Source organism: Epinephelus fuscoguttatus, linkage group LG1, assembly GCF_011397635.1.
Source record: "Epinephelus fuscoguttatus linkage group LG1, E.fuscoguttatus.final_Chr_v1".
Lineage (NCBI taxonomy): Eukaryota > Metazoa > Chordata > Actinopteri > Perciformes > Serranidae > Epinephelus > Epinephelus fuscoguttatus.
In genome coordinates this window covers 28550831-28566229 of record NC_064752.1, presented here as the reverse complement: position 1 = coordinate 28566229, position 15399 = coordinate 28550831, and the positions used below count along the sequence as shown (strand labels likewise).

General features: G+C 41.0%; 2 protein-coding genes across 6 annotated transcripts; one reads left to right on the top strand and one right to left on the bottom strand.

Moving 5' to 3' along the window:
• The first annotated feature begins 556 nt into the window (after positions 1-556).
• Positions 557-10839, top strand: LOC125888123 (zinc finger protein Eos-like). 5 transcript variants are annotated; one of them, XM_049575392.1, is made up of 8 exons: positions 560-946; positions 2089-2146; positions 2246-2350; positions 3384-3638; positions 4616-4783; positions 4879-5028; positions 5324-5455; positions 5979-10839. In XM_049575392.1, the coding sequence occupies exons 2-8, from the start codon at positions 2107-2109 to the stop codon at positions 6863-6865; spliced, it is 1737 nt and encodes a 578-aa protein (XP_049431349.1). In that variant the 5' UTR covers positions 560-946; positions 2089-2106; the 3' UTR covers positions 6866-10839. The 5 variants fall into 5 exon arrangements, with proteins under 5 accessions (XP_049431631.1, XP_049431349.1, XP_049431543.1 ...); XM_049575586.1 differs by lacking the exon at positions 560-946 and adding an exon at positions 1115-1383; XM_049575517.1 differs by lacking the exon at positions 560-946 and adding an exon at positions 1115-1640.
• Positions 10840-10899: 60 nt separating this feature from the next.
• LOC125896479 (40S ribosomal protein S26) lies at positions 10900-12777 on the bottom strand. Its single transcript, XM_049589105.1, has 4 exons — positions 12722-12777; positions 11589-11766; positions 11352-11482; positions 10900-10991 (listed from the first exon to the last, which is right to left on the bottom strand). The coding sequence occupies exons 1-4, from the start codon at positions 12722-12724 to the stop codon at positions 10956-10958; spliced, it is 348 nt and encodes a 115-aa protein (XP_049445062.1). The 5' UTR covers positions 12725-12777; the 3' UTR covers positions 10900-10955.
• Positions 12778-15399: the final 2622 nt, after the last annotated feature.

The following is a 15399-nucleotide window of genomic DNA, read 5'->3' as shown; positions in this document are numbered from 1 at the left end:
GACCTTTTATTCCATTGCTTGTGGTATCAATAAATATATAATTTTGGTATGCTTTATTTGGGATCAAAACTGAAGCACTGTATTGGCACTGGTATCAAAAATGTTAGTGATAACAAAGCCCTGCTTTTGAATGAGCTCTTTGTATACCGAGGATAAAACACAGTCAGAGACACAGTTATTCAAACACTCCAGATGGGATAGTTGAGGGTGATAAATTGTAAAGACTCTTTTGGCACGTCCTGGATCCCAGCATGTGTTCTAAAAGGGCAACATGTTTTTTCTCTTTGGAGACCCACTGCCCAAATATTGGGGATGTAAATAGAAGTAAGCAGCATTCGGACAAAATTTTATTAAAATGTTCAAAGCCGTCTACATATGGATCATCAGATAGCTACAATATGGTCACAACAGAGCAAGTGAAACAAGTGCAGACATACTGTCAAGAGAGATTATATAAAGTAAGACAGAGACATACAATGAAATTAAAAACCAACAAAGCAAAGCTAAGAAAAGCAATATAATCCAGGAATACTGCACAGGCTTAAAGTGGTGGGTATAGAGGCAATGAGGCAAAACAGGTTCAACAAATCTGTGTAACGTTATAGCTGCAGATAGATGTTTACTGCAGCCTTAGATTGAGACCATGTGTCTGTATATTTAAAGATAGTGGTGCGATCTTAATCGAAAACACAGCTCACCGCTCAATCTGTTAGACGTCAGTGTGTGTACGTACTGAATAAATTAAATTGTGTCGTGGATTTTCATACAGACAGATTCGGGGTTCATGTAAGGACACTCACTGCTTGCGGTTGATAGGCAGCCACATTTTGGATCTAACCGGAAATTGTTTGGAGCTGGAGGGAAGCGCTGCCGGGAGATGCTGCCGTCATAAACAGGCAGATGAAAATACAGAATAACCTCACTGAAACGGCCCTGACAGGGACAGGTAATGCAGCGGTTACTGGGAGAACCGGACAACTTTAAAAGCACACTCACAGCCGACTGCCTCCGCCGCGTCGTGTTGGAAATGTCAGCTTTAAGGCTTCTTGGAGAACACGCTAGCTAGCTAACCACTAGCTGGCTAGCCATAGCATTTGGGAGGGGGTGGGTGCCATAGCAACCGTCTGGGAAACATTGGCTAGCTAGCTAAGATAGTTCAGGCTAACGTCGGTTTGTTATGCTAGCGATAAACAAGACGTCGTAGACACTTGATTGTCTAATTTAGCGTCAGTCGGCAAATTAATGTCACAAGTCAGCGTTGTCTACGTTGCGTCATCGCCCATATTACTTAGCTGTAACTTTGCGCCATGCTTTTCAGTAAGCTGCCGAGGATGGCAGACTGTTGTAACGCTGCACTGTTGAGTTCAGCTAACTTGGCTAACGGTAATTTCCATCACATGCAGTAAGCTAACGTTAGCCACCGAGGCCGACCCGTAAACTTAGGTTACCTCAACGCTACCGTTATGTAAACGGCAAAGTAAACGCTATGTTTCTCTCCTACGATCTGGATGTCAGATTGATTTGTCTCAGAGGAGCCTAACGTTAGATTAGTTTAACATGAAGTTACTTTATCAGTGCTGTCATGGGTCAATCTGGGTAATGGGTGACTGAGTCAATCAGCTGATCTGTGGCTGCTAAGGGTAGAGTTGGCGCTTATTTACCTGCCTTTCCTGCTACAATACATTTACCTACACCAGCTAATCTTTAACATATTTATTGTAAGCGATAGGAGCTAATGTTATAGTTACATATTGCTGCAGCTGATGTATGCATGGCTTTACTTTAATTGCACCGCCAAGTTGACGGCTGTTAGCTGCCATTCACGCCTGCCCTTTAGTATGATTTTCTATATTTTAGTCATTGACAGTGTGTGAAATGACAATATTTTGTGCACCAGGTAGTTAAATTCCATAATGTGATGTTAATGTCAGTAACTGTTGTATGATTTGCTGTTATTGTTGTAGTAATGGGTTGCAGGACACACAGTTGATATGATGTTAAGTTATGTTGAGTGAATTGGTGCCTGAGTGAAAGTGTTAAAGGGATTACTCACTTTGATCTTAACATCTTGCACAACTGTCATTTCAGTATTCAGCTTGAACTAGTATGGATGTTGATGACTGCAATGGCCGGTCTTACATATCAGGTAGGACTCAGCTTTTTCTTTTCACAGAAATACATTTTGTCAGTGGTTGGCGTGTGGTTCAAGTGACAGATCTTGTTTTTGTGTCCTCTGTGGTTGCAGCTAGTGGAGACTCCTCAATGGAAAGAGAGTTTTCTGGGGCCCTTGGAGGTCCGACAGTGAGCACCCCAAACAGCAAGGAGACCTCTCCCAGTCGCTCGCTCAGTGGTCAGTGACAAAATAAGTGTGAATCCCACAAAATAGACTATGTATTGGTTAATCAAATTGCAAAATCTTAATTATTCCAGTCTCTTCTTCTGTTAAGCTCCCAAAATACAATAGGACATATAGTAATGCATAATAATACATCTTACTGTGATAAATCAAATATTTTCAGAGGTTACGCAAAGGTGTACAAACATTTGTATGATTATTTTATTGTTCAGATTGCATTTAAGTTACCTCATAATATCAGATGGAATTTTAGTTCAAAAGGCATCCCTACTTTTATCACATAAGTAATGACGTGAGCCTGTACACGCTCTGTTTTCTCTTGCTCTTAAAATTAACAACACCCTGGTTGACAGACTAAGAAGCATAAGATTTAGTGGCATCTAGCAGCGAGGATTGCAGATTGCAACCAGCTGAAACTTCTCCAGGTTAGAATTCTTTCAGTGTTCATTGTTCAGGAGGTTTTTAGCAGGAGCCAAATTATCCGCAGAGGTCTCCTCCTTCTAAAACAAACAGACCTGGTGATTTAAAAACACAAAATAAAACAGTTTAAAGTTAGGGTCTGGAGGATTTTCCAGTTGCTGTTTGTAAACACACATTCAAATTTGGCCCCTCCTATCAGGCTCAACTCTCCCGGGTGTACGGAGCCCGGAGGTATGGAAGAAGGCTTCACAGAAGAGGTTCAGGCAAGGCTCATGCTGGTGCACGCTCGGACACGCTTGGGCACAGCGCCTGTGCTCTCTCATTGGCTGGGGAAATCTCCGCCCAGAAGCGGTCCTAGCTCACAAAAACATCAAAATACAGTTAAAGGGCTGGAGCTCTGCAAACAGAGTCACCACCACACATGAGTAGAAGCCCATAGGTGATGATTAAGCAGGATTTCATTTCTATATGTCTATATTTTGTTTTGTTTGAAAATCCTCCAGATCCTACCTTTAAGTTACTGCAAACACAATGATTCATATTTTTAGGTTGTTATTATTATATTTAAATTAAGGCCTTCTTTCTATTTGCTTGTATGCCTCTGTAGCTAACTCCATTAAAGTGGAGCTGTACAGCGATGAAGACCCAGGGCGCAGTACTGAGGATGAACGAGGGGAGCGGGTAGAGGAAGGAGGTGCAGAGCAGGGATCTGAGGCTGTCGGAGGCTACAGGGAGCTCACCAATCCTGAGACCATGCAAGCTGGAGCCACCAGACTACCAAATGGAAAACTCAAGTGTGATATCTGTGGAATGATCTGCATCGGGCCTAATGTTCTCATGGTGCACAAACGCAGCCATACAGGTAACTGATCTGTTTATTTCAGATAGGAATGGGTGCGATTAGTCAAATAATTGATTTAATGTTGCTACACTCGCTAGTCGGCACCAGGATCACTAGCTGGTTAAACTTATTATTAATGTGATTATTTTATGCGATTGCGTTCACCCAGTGAAAATGCTGAAAGATGTATTTTCTGAAAGAATATTGTGTTCAATAGAAGTAATTTGTAAACTTCTGTTTAGTGAGTTGTTGTCACGTTTTGTAGGATAGTGTGCAATGTTCATAATGCACGGTGCAAAGGGCGACTCATTTCAGAGGCATAAGAAATACGATTTGGTTACAAGTGATTAACAATTTCAAAAAGCTCTTACATGCAATATTTTATCAGATGTAATTTAACCTGATAGATTAAATTGTGCTCAATTTTTGACGGTTTTCTGAGTGTTTTTACTTAATGACTGGTCAACTTGTCTAAGTTTCAACTTCCATTTAAACATCAGGTAAATTATCTTTTAGAGACAATAACGACGTCAGTCATCTCTGTGAAAGAGAATAGGTTATATACAGAACACGTCTTGGGGTTTGGAATTTTTTTATTATCTTTTTCTGCTGACATTTTTTGTATTGTAAGCCTTAGTACAAGTACTGGAAAAAATATTCTCAATTAAGCAGAGTTGAACCTCTGTATTTTCAAACCTATCTGGTCATTAATCAAGACTCGATGGCAGGGAAAAAAAAGTTGGAACAGAATATTGACTTTGCATTAGGTTTGTCTAAGTGATGTATTTTATTTTAGTTAATTTCGCTGACCCATTTAGACTCAGATTCATTCAGATTAAGGCAGTGTAATTTCAGGTATTTTTATCCCCTGTAGATGTAGATTCATGGTCACTCATGAACAACTCTGTTTGTAAGAATGATTCTTGCATGAGAACTAATGTACCAGACACTGTAGATGTAATAAAAGAAGTTGGGTTGACAGTATGATCTCTTCTCAGGTGAGCGTCCATTCCAGTGTAATCAGTGTGGCGCCTCCTTCACTCAAAAGGGTAATCTGCTCCGCCACATCAAGCTGCACTCAGGGGAAAAGCCCTTTAAATGCCCCTTCTGCAGCTACGCCTGTCGAAGACGAGATGCACTCACTGGCCACCTTCGCACTCATGCAGGTAGGACAGATGCAAGCCGGATAAGTAATGATTTTGTTTTTCTTATGATGCTGTACAGTGACAATAATAATGCTATCCTCCCACTCTGTCCCCAGTGTCCTCTCCAACCGTTGGGAAGCCGTACAAGTGCAGTTACTGTGGCCGTAGTTACAAGCAGCAGAGCACCCTGGAGGAACACCGTGAGCGCTGCCACAGCTACTTACAGAGTCTGGAGTCACAGCAGCCATCTAGTGCACAGAATCCAGGTACGCTTTTATGGCATTCGTGCAGTTAAATGTCCAGCGTATACAACATTTTCTCAGATAAGACAGCAACCAAAATCACCAGATGGTGTCGTAAATATCAATTTCCAAAGGGACTGTAGTGGCATCTAGTGTAGAGATGGAGTCTCCCTCCTTAACAAGGTAATGGACACATCATTTAGTTTCTTTTCTATACAAACGTTGACAATCAGCATACAACGTAAGCATTTGGGATAAATGCTGTCTGAGTAGTAAGAACCCCCCCAAAATAACATTACAATTTGTTTGTACTCTGCAGGAGAGGAGATGAGAGAGCTAGAGTTTATACCAGACTCTCTACTGCAACCCTCCTCAGACAAGATGGCATTTATCGATCGGCTGGCCAACAGCATCACCAAACGCAAGAGATCCACACCTCAAAAATTTGTAGGTGAGCATTTGGTCTCAGTGTGGACAGGTTGAGGAAATGGAAAGCCACATAAATTGGTTGAATTGGAAACCACATACAATAGTGTTGATCTTTTTGTGCAAGTAATGTGACAAAGAGGTTTTCATAGTTTTATGTATCCAAGCTGTGTGACTGGCCGTAGATTTAAACGAAATGTCAAAATGAATCAGGGTCTTCTGTGCTTTGTTTTGAGGTTTATTGATCAAAGTTTCACATAGCTGAGGCAGAAGAGCTGTGGTCGATATAACAGCAAACACAGGCTGAGGTAAAAACGGTATAATGAAGTGAACAATGATAAACCTCACTGTAATAAACCCTATTATACACAAGAGCAATTGGAACTTGATTTTAATTTACAAATCGTCCTGACCTCCAACCTAATTATGGCATCCAGAATGAATCCCAAAAACTTGCAGGCTTCTCACCGAACTGGGCAGTTTCAGTTTTGACGTCTTCCACAGACTCTCATAGGACAGTATCATAAGATTGTGTTTCTTCATTGCAGGACAGAAGCACATACGCCTCAACCTTGCAGATGCACCTTATGAGCTCAGCGCTGGTTTGGATAAAGATGGGGAGATGCATGCAGGGGACCTCGAAACCCCACACTTTACTGGTCTGGGAGGAGAATACGCAGGTGTAGCAGGTAATGGAGGAGGAGGGGTTTCAGACACACTGAGGCCTCTACACCTTCCCACCACTCACCCTTCATGCTTATCAGAACTCAGGCCGATCCACAGCTCTATTCACACCTCCGTCGCTCTTGGCCCGAGGCTCGATTGCACAGGGACCGGAGCTGGGCTGGGAGCTGCCGGTGTAGGCGGAAGGGAGGCAGCGGAGGGTCATGAAGACCTGCCCGCGGGTCGAAGTCATGCACCGTCACCTAGCAACGGTTGCCAGGACTCTACGGACACAGAGAGCATGCCAGATGAGCCTTGCAACAGTACTGCTCCGCCTCAAACCCTGCACAGTAACAACGGCCATCATCTTCAACACTCCAACAGCCACCACTCGGCGCCTCCTCCCATCGCACACCACAGGAGTCGGGACAGACACAGTCCCAGCCACGCCAAAGACAGGGAGATGGAAAGAGAGGACGGAGGCCACTCAGCTCCCCCACCTCCTGCCCTCGCTCCAACTCCGAGCTCACCCACAGCACCCTCCTCCACCTCTCGGGAGGCGTTTCGGGTCGTAGACGGGGAGGGGAGAGCTGTGCGCTCTTTCCGATGCGAGCACTGCCGTGTGCTTTTCCTAGACCATGTCATGTTTACCATCCACATGGGCTGCCACGGTTTTCGCCAGCCTTTTGAGTGTAACATCTGTGGTCACCGCAGCCAGGACCGCTATGAATTTTCTTCACACATCGTCCGCGGGGAGCACATCCTTGACTGAGGACAAAGGGTGGTCAACCTGCTTCATCTAGAGAGATTTTTACACTGAGACAAGGACCTGGCTGAGTTTGGTCTGCACACAAACTGAAGGAGACACTGATGACATGAAACTAATGCGATTATTTCAAACATTCTCTGGTACAGTTAGTGTGTACCAGCAGGAATGGCAATCTCATATGTATGTTTCTAAAATTATAATAGTGGTCCTCGTTATTTTTAATGCACTTTGAATAATTAATCAATTTAAAATGCACTTTTAATTCAATGTATTTTAAAGTAGATGAAGAGCCAATGCACTTTTTCATCCGCAGATGTGCCTTGCTCCAAAATACAGGATTTAAACCTGACGCACAAACTACGGTAGAGAAATCGGACTCTTGTCCATAACGTGAAAACGGTCCATCCTTGTGCACTTTAACAGAGACAACACATAAAAAGCTTAATGTGAAGTTTATAGGCTCATCTACAATGGAATCTGTAGAGATTTTAATGCCTTGTTCTAAATGAAATGATTCCCTAAATGTAGCGCAAAGTTTTTTTTTTCCTACCCGGGGCTGATTGTGTAATAGAATGTTTTTATAATTTGAAGTGAAGTGCAGACCAAACTCAAAAACCAGGTCCTCGTCTGAATAGATGTGTTTGAGGGGTTGTCCGTGAATTAGAAATGCACTTTTGTTTTTAACAGGGGTGGGGTGGACAGTTCTGAGTGTGTGTGTGTGTGTGTGTGTGTGTGTGTGTGTGTGTGTGTGTGTGTGTGAGAGAGAGAGAAAGAGGGAGAACGTGACAGACTGTGTTTTATGGAAGTAAACTGACTAAGTAAGGTGGTAAATGAAGGCCTTTGTGTGAATGCTGTGTGGCGCGGCGTATGAAACATTTGTTTTTCTTTTCTATGACTGCTTTTGTTGCACTGATACCTGCCAGAATACTATGATTATATTAAACTATTTTATGGAATACATTAACGACCTGCACATCTCTCTCAAAATGTGAGAAAAAACGACGGAATGTTTTTCTCACTGGGAACGGAGTACGAGTATCACTGCCACGATATTAGAGATTACTGAAGAGGTTAGGGTCTTTACAAGTCTTTAACATTTTCCCTTTCATACCTGCATCAAACTGCAAACCAATACTAATCTATTTATACTTTACATTTTGTTTTTCTGTTTTTATCTCATTGTATTGTGCCTTTCTTCGCCCTGATCGCACCTTGTTGACCAGACTGAAGGACATGAGCTCCCAACTGTCGCATCTTGAATCATTGTGGGTGATGTTAGAGATCAGAATAATTTACTCGCTCAAGTTGTTTTCCAGACACAAGTCTCGCTTACAGCTTTGCACAATATTTATGTTCTCCTCCTCAATAAAAGTTGGGTTGATTTTCATCGACGTGTTGGCAAAGAACCCAATTCTGCTAATTTATCAAAGACTAAATGTGCACGGCGTTTGGCACATGCTGCTATGACGTGAATAAGTGCAGTGTGGAGTGGCAGTTTACGACCGTCCTCAAGGGTTAAACCCAAAAAACATTTGATTTAAAAAAAAATTTCACGTTTATTTCAAAATATGGTTTTGTCGGTTGTGATCTATAAAATATCCTGTCTTAGGGCGCAGAAATGAAACATATGTCAAGAGCAATGTGTTAGTTAAAAGAACACGGTCATCTCTTGAATCTGTCTTTATCTGTTTACATGTTAAAACTATAGATAGATAGTCGTATATTTGACTTTAAGCACAATAAGTTGTACTGTTAAGCAGGCAAGTCTAGATTACAGAATTGGGCACAAAATCAATATCTAATTTGTGTTGATAAACAGGACATTAATAGATTAGATTTATCTCTGTGTACTCCTTTATGAATAGCCACAAAAGTAAAGTGAGATCCAGTGATCTTAAAGGCTGGAAAAATACTGCCAACAGTCAAAACCATAAACTGACTTGAGCCCATTAAAGTTGTTGCAGTACAGAAGAAATTATTTATTGAACAAAATGATCTCTGGTTATCATAACTGGCATTTTGAATTTATTTTTTTTTAGCGTCAAGAAATGTCGCTTTACAAGCTGAACTGAAACGACTGAACCATTCAAGTCTTTAAATGGATTTAAGGTCTTTTTAATGTTGTGAATGGTTCCGTGGTTCTGTCATATGCTGAAGTCACATTTTTAAGGCGCGGTCTGGATGCGCAGAAGCTCTGAAATACTGTTTTTATGAAGAGGAATCAAAAAAGTACTCGGCTTTCCTTTTATTTTGCGATCACCGTGAGTGTGGTTCTGTATAGTACCAAATTATGGTTCCCCCATGGCTGAACCAAAGAACCACTACTTCCTACTGTTAAGCACTTTTCCCTATCACAGTGGCAAAATGACAAATTAGTGAAAGTAAATGAATATATTTGTACATACAGTATGATTAGGAAGAACCTGCAAGGTAATATTTCTGTGTTTTCGTTGCTCTGTCAGTACAAACCTTATAGATGTTAAAATGGTATCTTTTTCCAGGAGTTACGTCCACTTAGTTTTTGCAGAGGACGTTTATAAAAGATTATTTGGGGTTTCCCTTTCGAAATAAATATTGTAAAAGTTTACCTTAAATGTGCTTTTTTGTTAAGAATTGTTACAAGCTCTCAAGTGGGGCTGCTTGTGTTTTAAATGGTTAGAGAGGCTTTGGTGCACACTGCTGGATGAGATTAAAAGAGAGTGAGTCACTTTTAGACACAGTACACTCTGGCGCTCACCAGTACAGAAACAAACTGAAATAGATGGTTAAGTATTTCTCTTCCAAAGTTGTAATTTCATTTAATAATCAAATGATCTTGCCTTAATATAAGAAAAGAGACTGTTAGGTCATGTTGGGACAGACGTTTGTAGTAAATCAAACACGTGTCCCAGAATCCTGAGATGTACTTTCCTGCAACTTAATCTAGAAAACATTGACAGTGTCTTTAAATGATCCGACACCAAAGTTGTCATTATAAATCACTGAAATTGTCATTTGAGTTTGCATTAGCAAAAAGAAAATAATGCTTTGACTAATTGATGACATCTTACTTCACTGTGTATATTCTGATGTAGGAAACAGCTTGCATTTACACAAAGGCCCAGGTGTGATTTCTGTGTAGACTTTACAATTGTGCCTTTGGCTTGAGGTCTTTTCTGCATTTTGTTTTCTCTCAGCAGTTTAAATGATCACATCAAGTGTAAAGCTTGGCTTGTCAACACTTAATCATGTGGTGCAGGTACTGCACAGTACAAAGGCTCCACATTATTTTGGCCATCTTTGAGAAGTTTATAGAGCATACCTAAAACCTCCAGTAACCGCTGACTAACCAGAACCACATTTGTTCTTACAACCGATTTACCTTCAAAAGAACTTGGTATTGGAGACTGCTAGGACCCAAAGAACTAGAGACCTGAACCCTTAGCCATTATGTCGACCTCAAGTGTGACATATTGTACAAAAACGGTAGACGACATGAACCCTCTGCAGAGTTGTATCCCTAAGTTGAATCAAAGAACGAGTCACTTTATCTGAAAATATTCAGCCCTCTTTCCCATTCAATTCCAGGTGTAGATTTTTACTCATACACGCAACACTAGACAGTAATGTGCTTCAAAACCTGATGCATGTGATACCAATGCTGTTTGCTCCTCAACCTACACCCCCGCCACTTTTCAGTTTTAGACATAAGGACAACCAAATAAACTTATCTACTCCAATTCAAGACTGTACTTCAGAAAAGAAACTCTAGTTTTGTGGTATTTTGTGTTCAAATGTTTTCCTTGTTGCACTATTTGTTCCCTTCAGTTTTACTCTTTAACCTTCCCATCCTGTAAATGGTCTGATATCGCTTTAAATAACTGCAGAGCCTTTTGAAATGTATCATATTGTAATTATGCATTTACGTAATTTGATCTTAAACTACTGTAAGTTTTGTACTGTAAGAAAGTCTATTCCAAATAAAATACTTGACAGGCTTGTCTTTCCTAAACTACACAACCAGTGGTGAGTTGAGAATAACGAGCTTCACAATCAAGTTTTTGTAAAGACTTTTGATTTTATTCTTCAGGTGTACAGCATCATCAAATCTGCTTTACATGGGCTTTGGAGGGGCTCTTGGTGCACCGGCCTGCAAAAAAAGGAACAGAATTTAGATTGATATCTGATATAGACCTTTCTCACTGTCACACATGTAACAAAATCACATTAATGGTTGCATTCAGGTGTGCCAGTACCAACATTCTGCTTACTGACTAATATAAATGCAACAAAAATCATCATTACATATTAGTTACACCTGCGCTTTTTTGGTAATGACTAATCAAATGATCCACCGTGAGATCTACAGTTTTAATTTTATTTATATATTTTATTAATCCCCAATTGTCAATTACACACAGGTCCAAAATACACACATGCACAAACAGGACCTATACATGCACCAAGTGGAGAGATGTCAGAGTGAGAAGTAGTAGAGGAAGATACTCACAGCGGGCCTGAACCTGGGTGGTGGGGTGCGGTCTTTCCTGGCCTCACAGGAGCGGTTCCTCACCACTTTACTGTGGATGGCGCAGCTCACACAGTAGTGCAGCTTCACATAGAGCTTGGGTAGAACATAAGCTGCAGAGTAAACATAACAGGAGAATCGTTAAGATGAGGGCAAGCCACCACGGTAACTCAGAGACAACTAACGATGACATGTAACTTGAAAAAGAAATGCACTCACAGTCAAAGACACTGGCCTCTGTGATGTCCCTCACGGCCGCAGCCTCCACTATGTTCCTGATGACAAACTTCTTGATGGCCTTGTCCTTAGGGACACAACGGGCACAGTTGGTGCAGCGGATGGGCTGCACGTGGCCACGGCCCTTCTTGGCACGACCGTTATTCCTTCTCTTCTTGGTCTGTAAAGAAATGCCACAGTTAGAAAGGAAACAAATCACAGCCCAACAGCTAAACCAATATTTCTTTGGTACATAAAGTCTCAGCAGTATCAAGTATTTCAAAACTACCAAGTATCACAAACTGGCATTTACTACCTTAAACTTCTTTTAATACATTTAAAAAGGACTTTTGAGAAACCTGTCTCCTCAAAAATTAATAATAACAATGCCATCTTATATCCAAGTCTGTGCCCCATACTGTGTTTTTAACTGAATTAACACTGGGCACAGAAAATCACCTTAATGTTGCACAGTTAATTTAATCTACTAATACTTTAATTCCCACAAGCTTTTAAAAAGATAGTACCACAGCTTCAACAGGTTAAGAAAGAAAATGACAGGAAGTCAAAACACAGCCCTCTACATTTAGTCATCAAGTTTACCATTCAAACAAAAGTAATAATCATTTAGGGTGGGTTTAATCAGTATTTCGTAGGATGACCTTAATCCATTAACTAATGTCTGTATATCGGTAACTATTTTAATACAGTAACATCAGATCACTGCATGCATGTGATGGCTGCGGTGTCTCGAACCGGCTTCCATTACAACACAATTACGGTGACTAGTTTGAAGTGCCCCCGTTGTCTTTAGCTGATACATTAATATATATCATCGTGAGAAATTCTACATTTTGAATCCTTTGTCTTCGCTGTGTTTCTCAGCATATTTTCAGTGCCATCATCTCTCGCTAGCTTACTGGAACACATGCACAAAACGGTTAGCCTGCTAACAGCTAGCATTAGGCCCAGACTTATTTTTTAATAAATTTAAGTGACCCCTAAGGAATATTTCTCACACTGTGATTTGGCTATATGATTAAAATACCCAATACGAGGTGATTTGGGGTGATTAAACGATTATAATGACATTAAATTCTGTTTTTGTCACACGGCCGCCATGAAGGCACACTCACCATGTTGCACGGGAAGCTGGAAAGAGGACCGGAAGAGGTTGGACCGTGAGAAGTAGTGCCTTCCGCTCCGCCCTCTAAATCTAAAAATCTTTATTTCAAAATTACAGGGTCCAATATGTCCTTTTTTATTACACAGTTGTGATTTGTGTACGCAATTTAAACAAAAATGAACAACACAAAATTCCTTTAAGAAAATAATATTCATAAACTTTTATTCGCGGAGGGATATCAGTGTATTCAATTTTGTCCAGGCGTCACCCGAGGGGAGCGGAGTTCTATGTTACGGTAATGGTCCAATTTTGAGAAGCACCTCCATTGAGCAACGCTGTCAAATAAAACGAGCACACCTTTGTTCTTCAGCTTTCCACGTAGATTAACAATATAAATGAAATGTGTGGAAAATATTGTGGAGTTTGTCTGGCAAAGCAATGCGTTTTAAAAAGATAAGTAAAGTTTAGCACTTAAATTGTGACTGGAATTGATCTACCAGTGGTGGACTCAGGCTGTGAGGGTCAGGGGCAAAAATCTGAAAGGACACCAGCTGCATTCAGTGGGCCACCATGGCGTAGAATGTCCTTTAGCCACGGATTTGTAAAAGGAACTGGATACAGCTTTGAAAGTAGGCCCCTGTTCAATGCCAAGAAAGTTGCACAGTGGCCCATGGAGCCAAAAGCAGCTCAGTCTTAACAGCATGAAATTACCTGAGACTCAATGACACCTGAGCAGCAAATTTCAGTATGGCACCTCACTAACTTAAATCAGGATCAAATTATTTAACTGTGTGGCTCTTCCAGACTTTTGAAATGTTATTGGACTGAATGGATCAAATCTTGATAATGAAATGAATCATGTCCCAGGGGTTGTGATGCACAAAACAATTATCCACTGATTTACAGATGTCTCTTTTAGAATATCAGTCTCATCGTCCGAACACGCCATGTCTATAATCATTACGGATAATGTCAGTAAAAATTACAGCGACTTTTACCTTCTGTAAAACGGTCCGGAGAAAATACCTCTGGTAATTTTAATTCTGTGTCAACGCGTTCCTCTGTAAAAATGTATGTAAATATTTCATCACATCCTGTTTACAACCATTTTTCCCCATTTACAACTAGTTTTCCGCGTTTTTTTTCAATGATGGAGGCACTTGAAGAAGCATTCGGTGTTGTCAGCAGTCGTGATAGTGGACATTCCTCTAATGATCGCATAGCCCTATGTGGGAGACCAATCAAAAAGGTCAAGAAGAAAGCACTTTTCAGAGCCACGAGACTTCTGGTTGTGTTAGGTAGGCCAAATATAAATCCATATTGCTAATCGTTGTGTACACACAATCCTGATCGTGGGCAATATTTCATATTGGGCTAATCATTAATTATTATTACACATACAGGAAGCAACGTAGCATGCACATGCTGGCAGGAAGGTGACACCAGGGTGCAAACCACTCCCATTTCTGGTAGAATTACAGGGATTTCTTGTCCCATGCGAATCGCACATTTGTTTTACAGACTTCCTGTGGTAAAATGACATTAGTCCACATCCCTATGTAAAACTAATCACGTCCGAATAGTACTCTTAGGAAAGTCTTTTTGGGCCCCATAGCATCACGTGGTGGACCTGGACCGTGTTATTCCACTATTGGCCATGATGTAAAATTGGCTTCAAAACCCAGCACTGTTTCTGGAGGCTTGCCTCTGGCAAGTAGGGCAGCCTGTAAGGCACTGAGTTGTGTTTTATTTAATTTCAGGCCATTCTAGAGGCAATTTCATCATTTATTTCCACTGGTAAGCCACTCTAGAGGACACTATATTATAGGGTTATATATATACTATAGTGTTTTATCTGTCATAGGGGTCCCTAAAAGGGGCCCTTTGCAACATTTTTTTTAAACCTCCCACCCCCCACCCTCACAGGCACATACACACAGTTGGTGCTGAGTAACTGTGAACGGTTTGTGTATGTGCTGTTTCCTGTGTCTTTAACCACAAATACTTTGTACTGTGTTTGAATCTACATTCGTTGGGAGACCACTGCTATATCAAAGATTATCTGTTTGGAAGATGTGACAGTAAAGTCAATCAGAAACAGCAGTGCTCATGATGACATCAAAGCAGAGGGACTTTTAAGAGGAGAGGTTTCATTTAATCCCTCCGATTCCTTCCTCTCCTCATTGGCTGGACCATCAAGGAGATGCACTGTGGATCCAGTGGTGGGTCAAGCTTTCACACCTGTTGCATCAGATTCAAAAGGCTCTGTGGAGTTGCAATAAAGCCACAGGAGATCATCAGATTGCTTTTGAGTAACCTTTTTTCCACTGACGTAGAAAATGAAAAGCTGCAGGAGATGCAGATAAGCAGATGTAATATTTTATCTGAGAGTGAGCATTATCTCTAGTTAGCTTACTGTGTTGGTGTTGCAGTGTCTCCTGGTCTTACTCAGAAAGACGTTTTTAAATCCCTCAGATGGTGCTCCCATAATTTCAAAAGAATATCTCTTAGCAACACGTAACCTCTTTGGTAATTAGTCATGTTTCTACATAATGCTATTACTCAGTGGAGCCCTTTGTTAATGGTCTACCCTGTACCTGGTTATAAAGAAGCAGGTCTGCACAAGCTGCTATTAATAGTCACACACAAAACACCTAAAGAAAATGGGTGTGAGGCGCTCTGCAGGCT

Excerpts from the sequence above, each read along its gene's own strand:
- LOC125888123 (XM_049575392.1), top strand. The coding sequence starts at position 2,107 with ATGGATGTTGATGACTGCAATGGCCGGTCTTACATATCAG. Across the intron at positions 2,351-3,383 it reads TCCCAGTCGCTCGCTCAGTG|CTAACTCCATTAAAGTGGAG; the intron begins GTCAGTGACAAA and ends ATGCCTCTGTAG. Across the intron at positions 4,784-4,878 it reads CCACCTTCGCACTCATGCAG|TGTCCTCTCCAACCGTTGGG; the intron begins GTAGGACAGATG and ends CTCTGTCCCCAG.
- LOC125896479 (XM_049589105.1), bottom strand. Across the intron at positions 11,483-11,588 it reads AGAGGCCAGTGTCTTTGACT|CTTATGTTCTACCCAAGCTC; the intron begins GTGAGTGCATTT and ends TTTACTCTGCAG. Across the intron at positions 10,992-11,351 it reads CACCCAGGTTCAGGCCCGCT|GCCGGTGCACCAAGAGCCCC; the intron begins GTGAGTATCTTC and ends CTTTTTTTGCAG.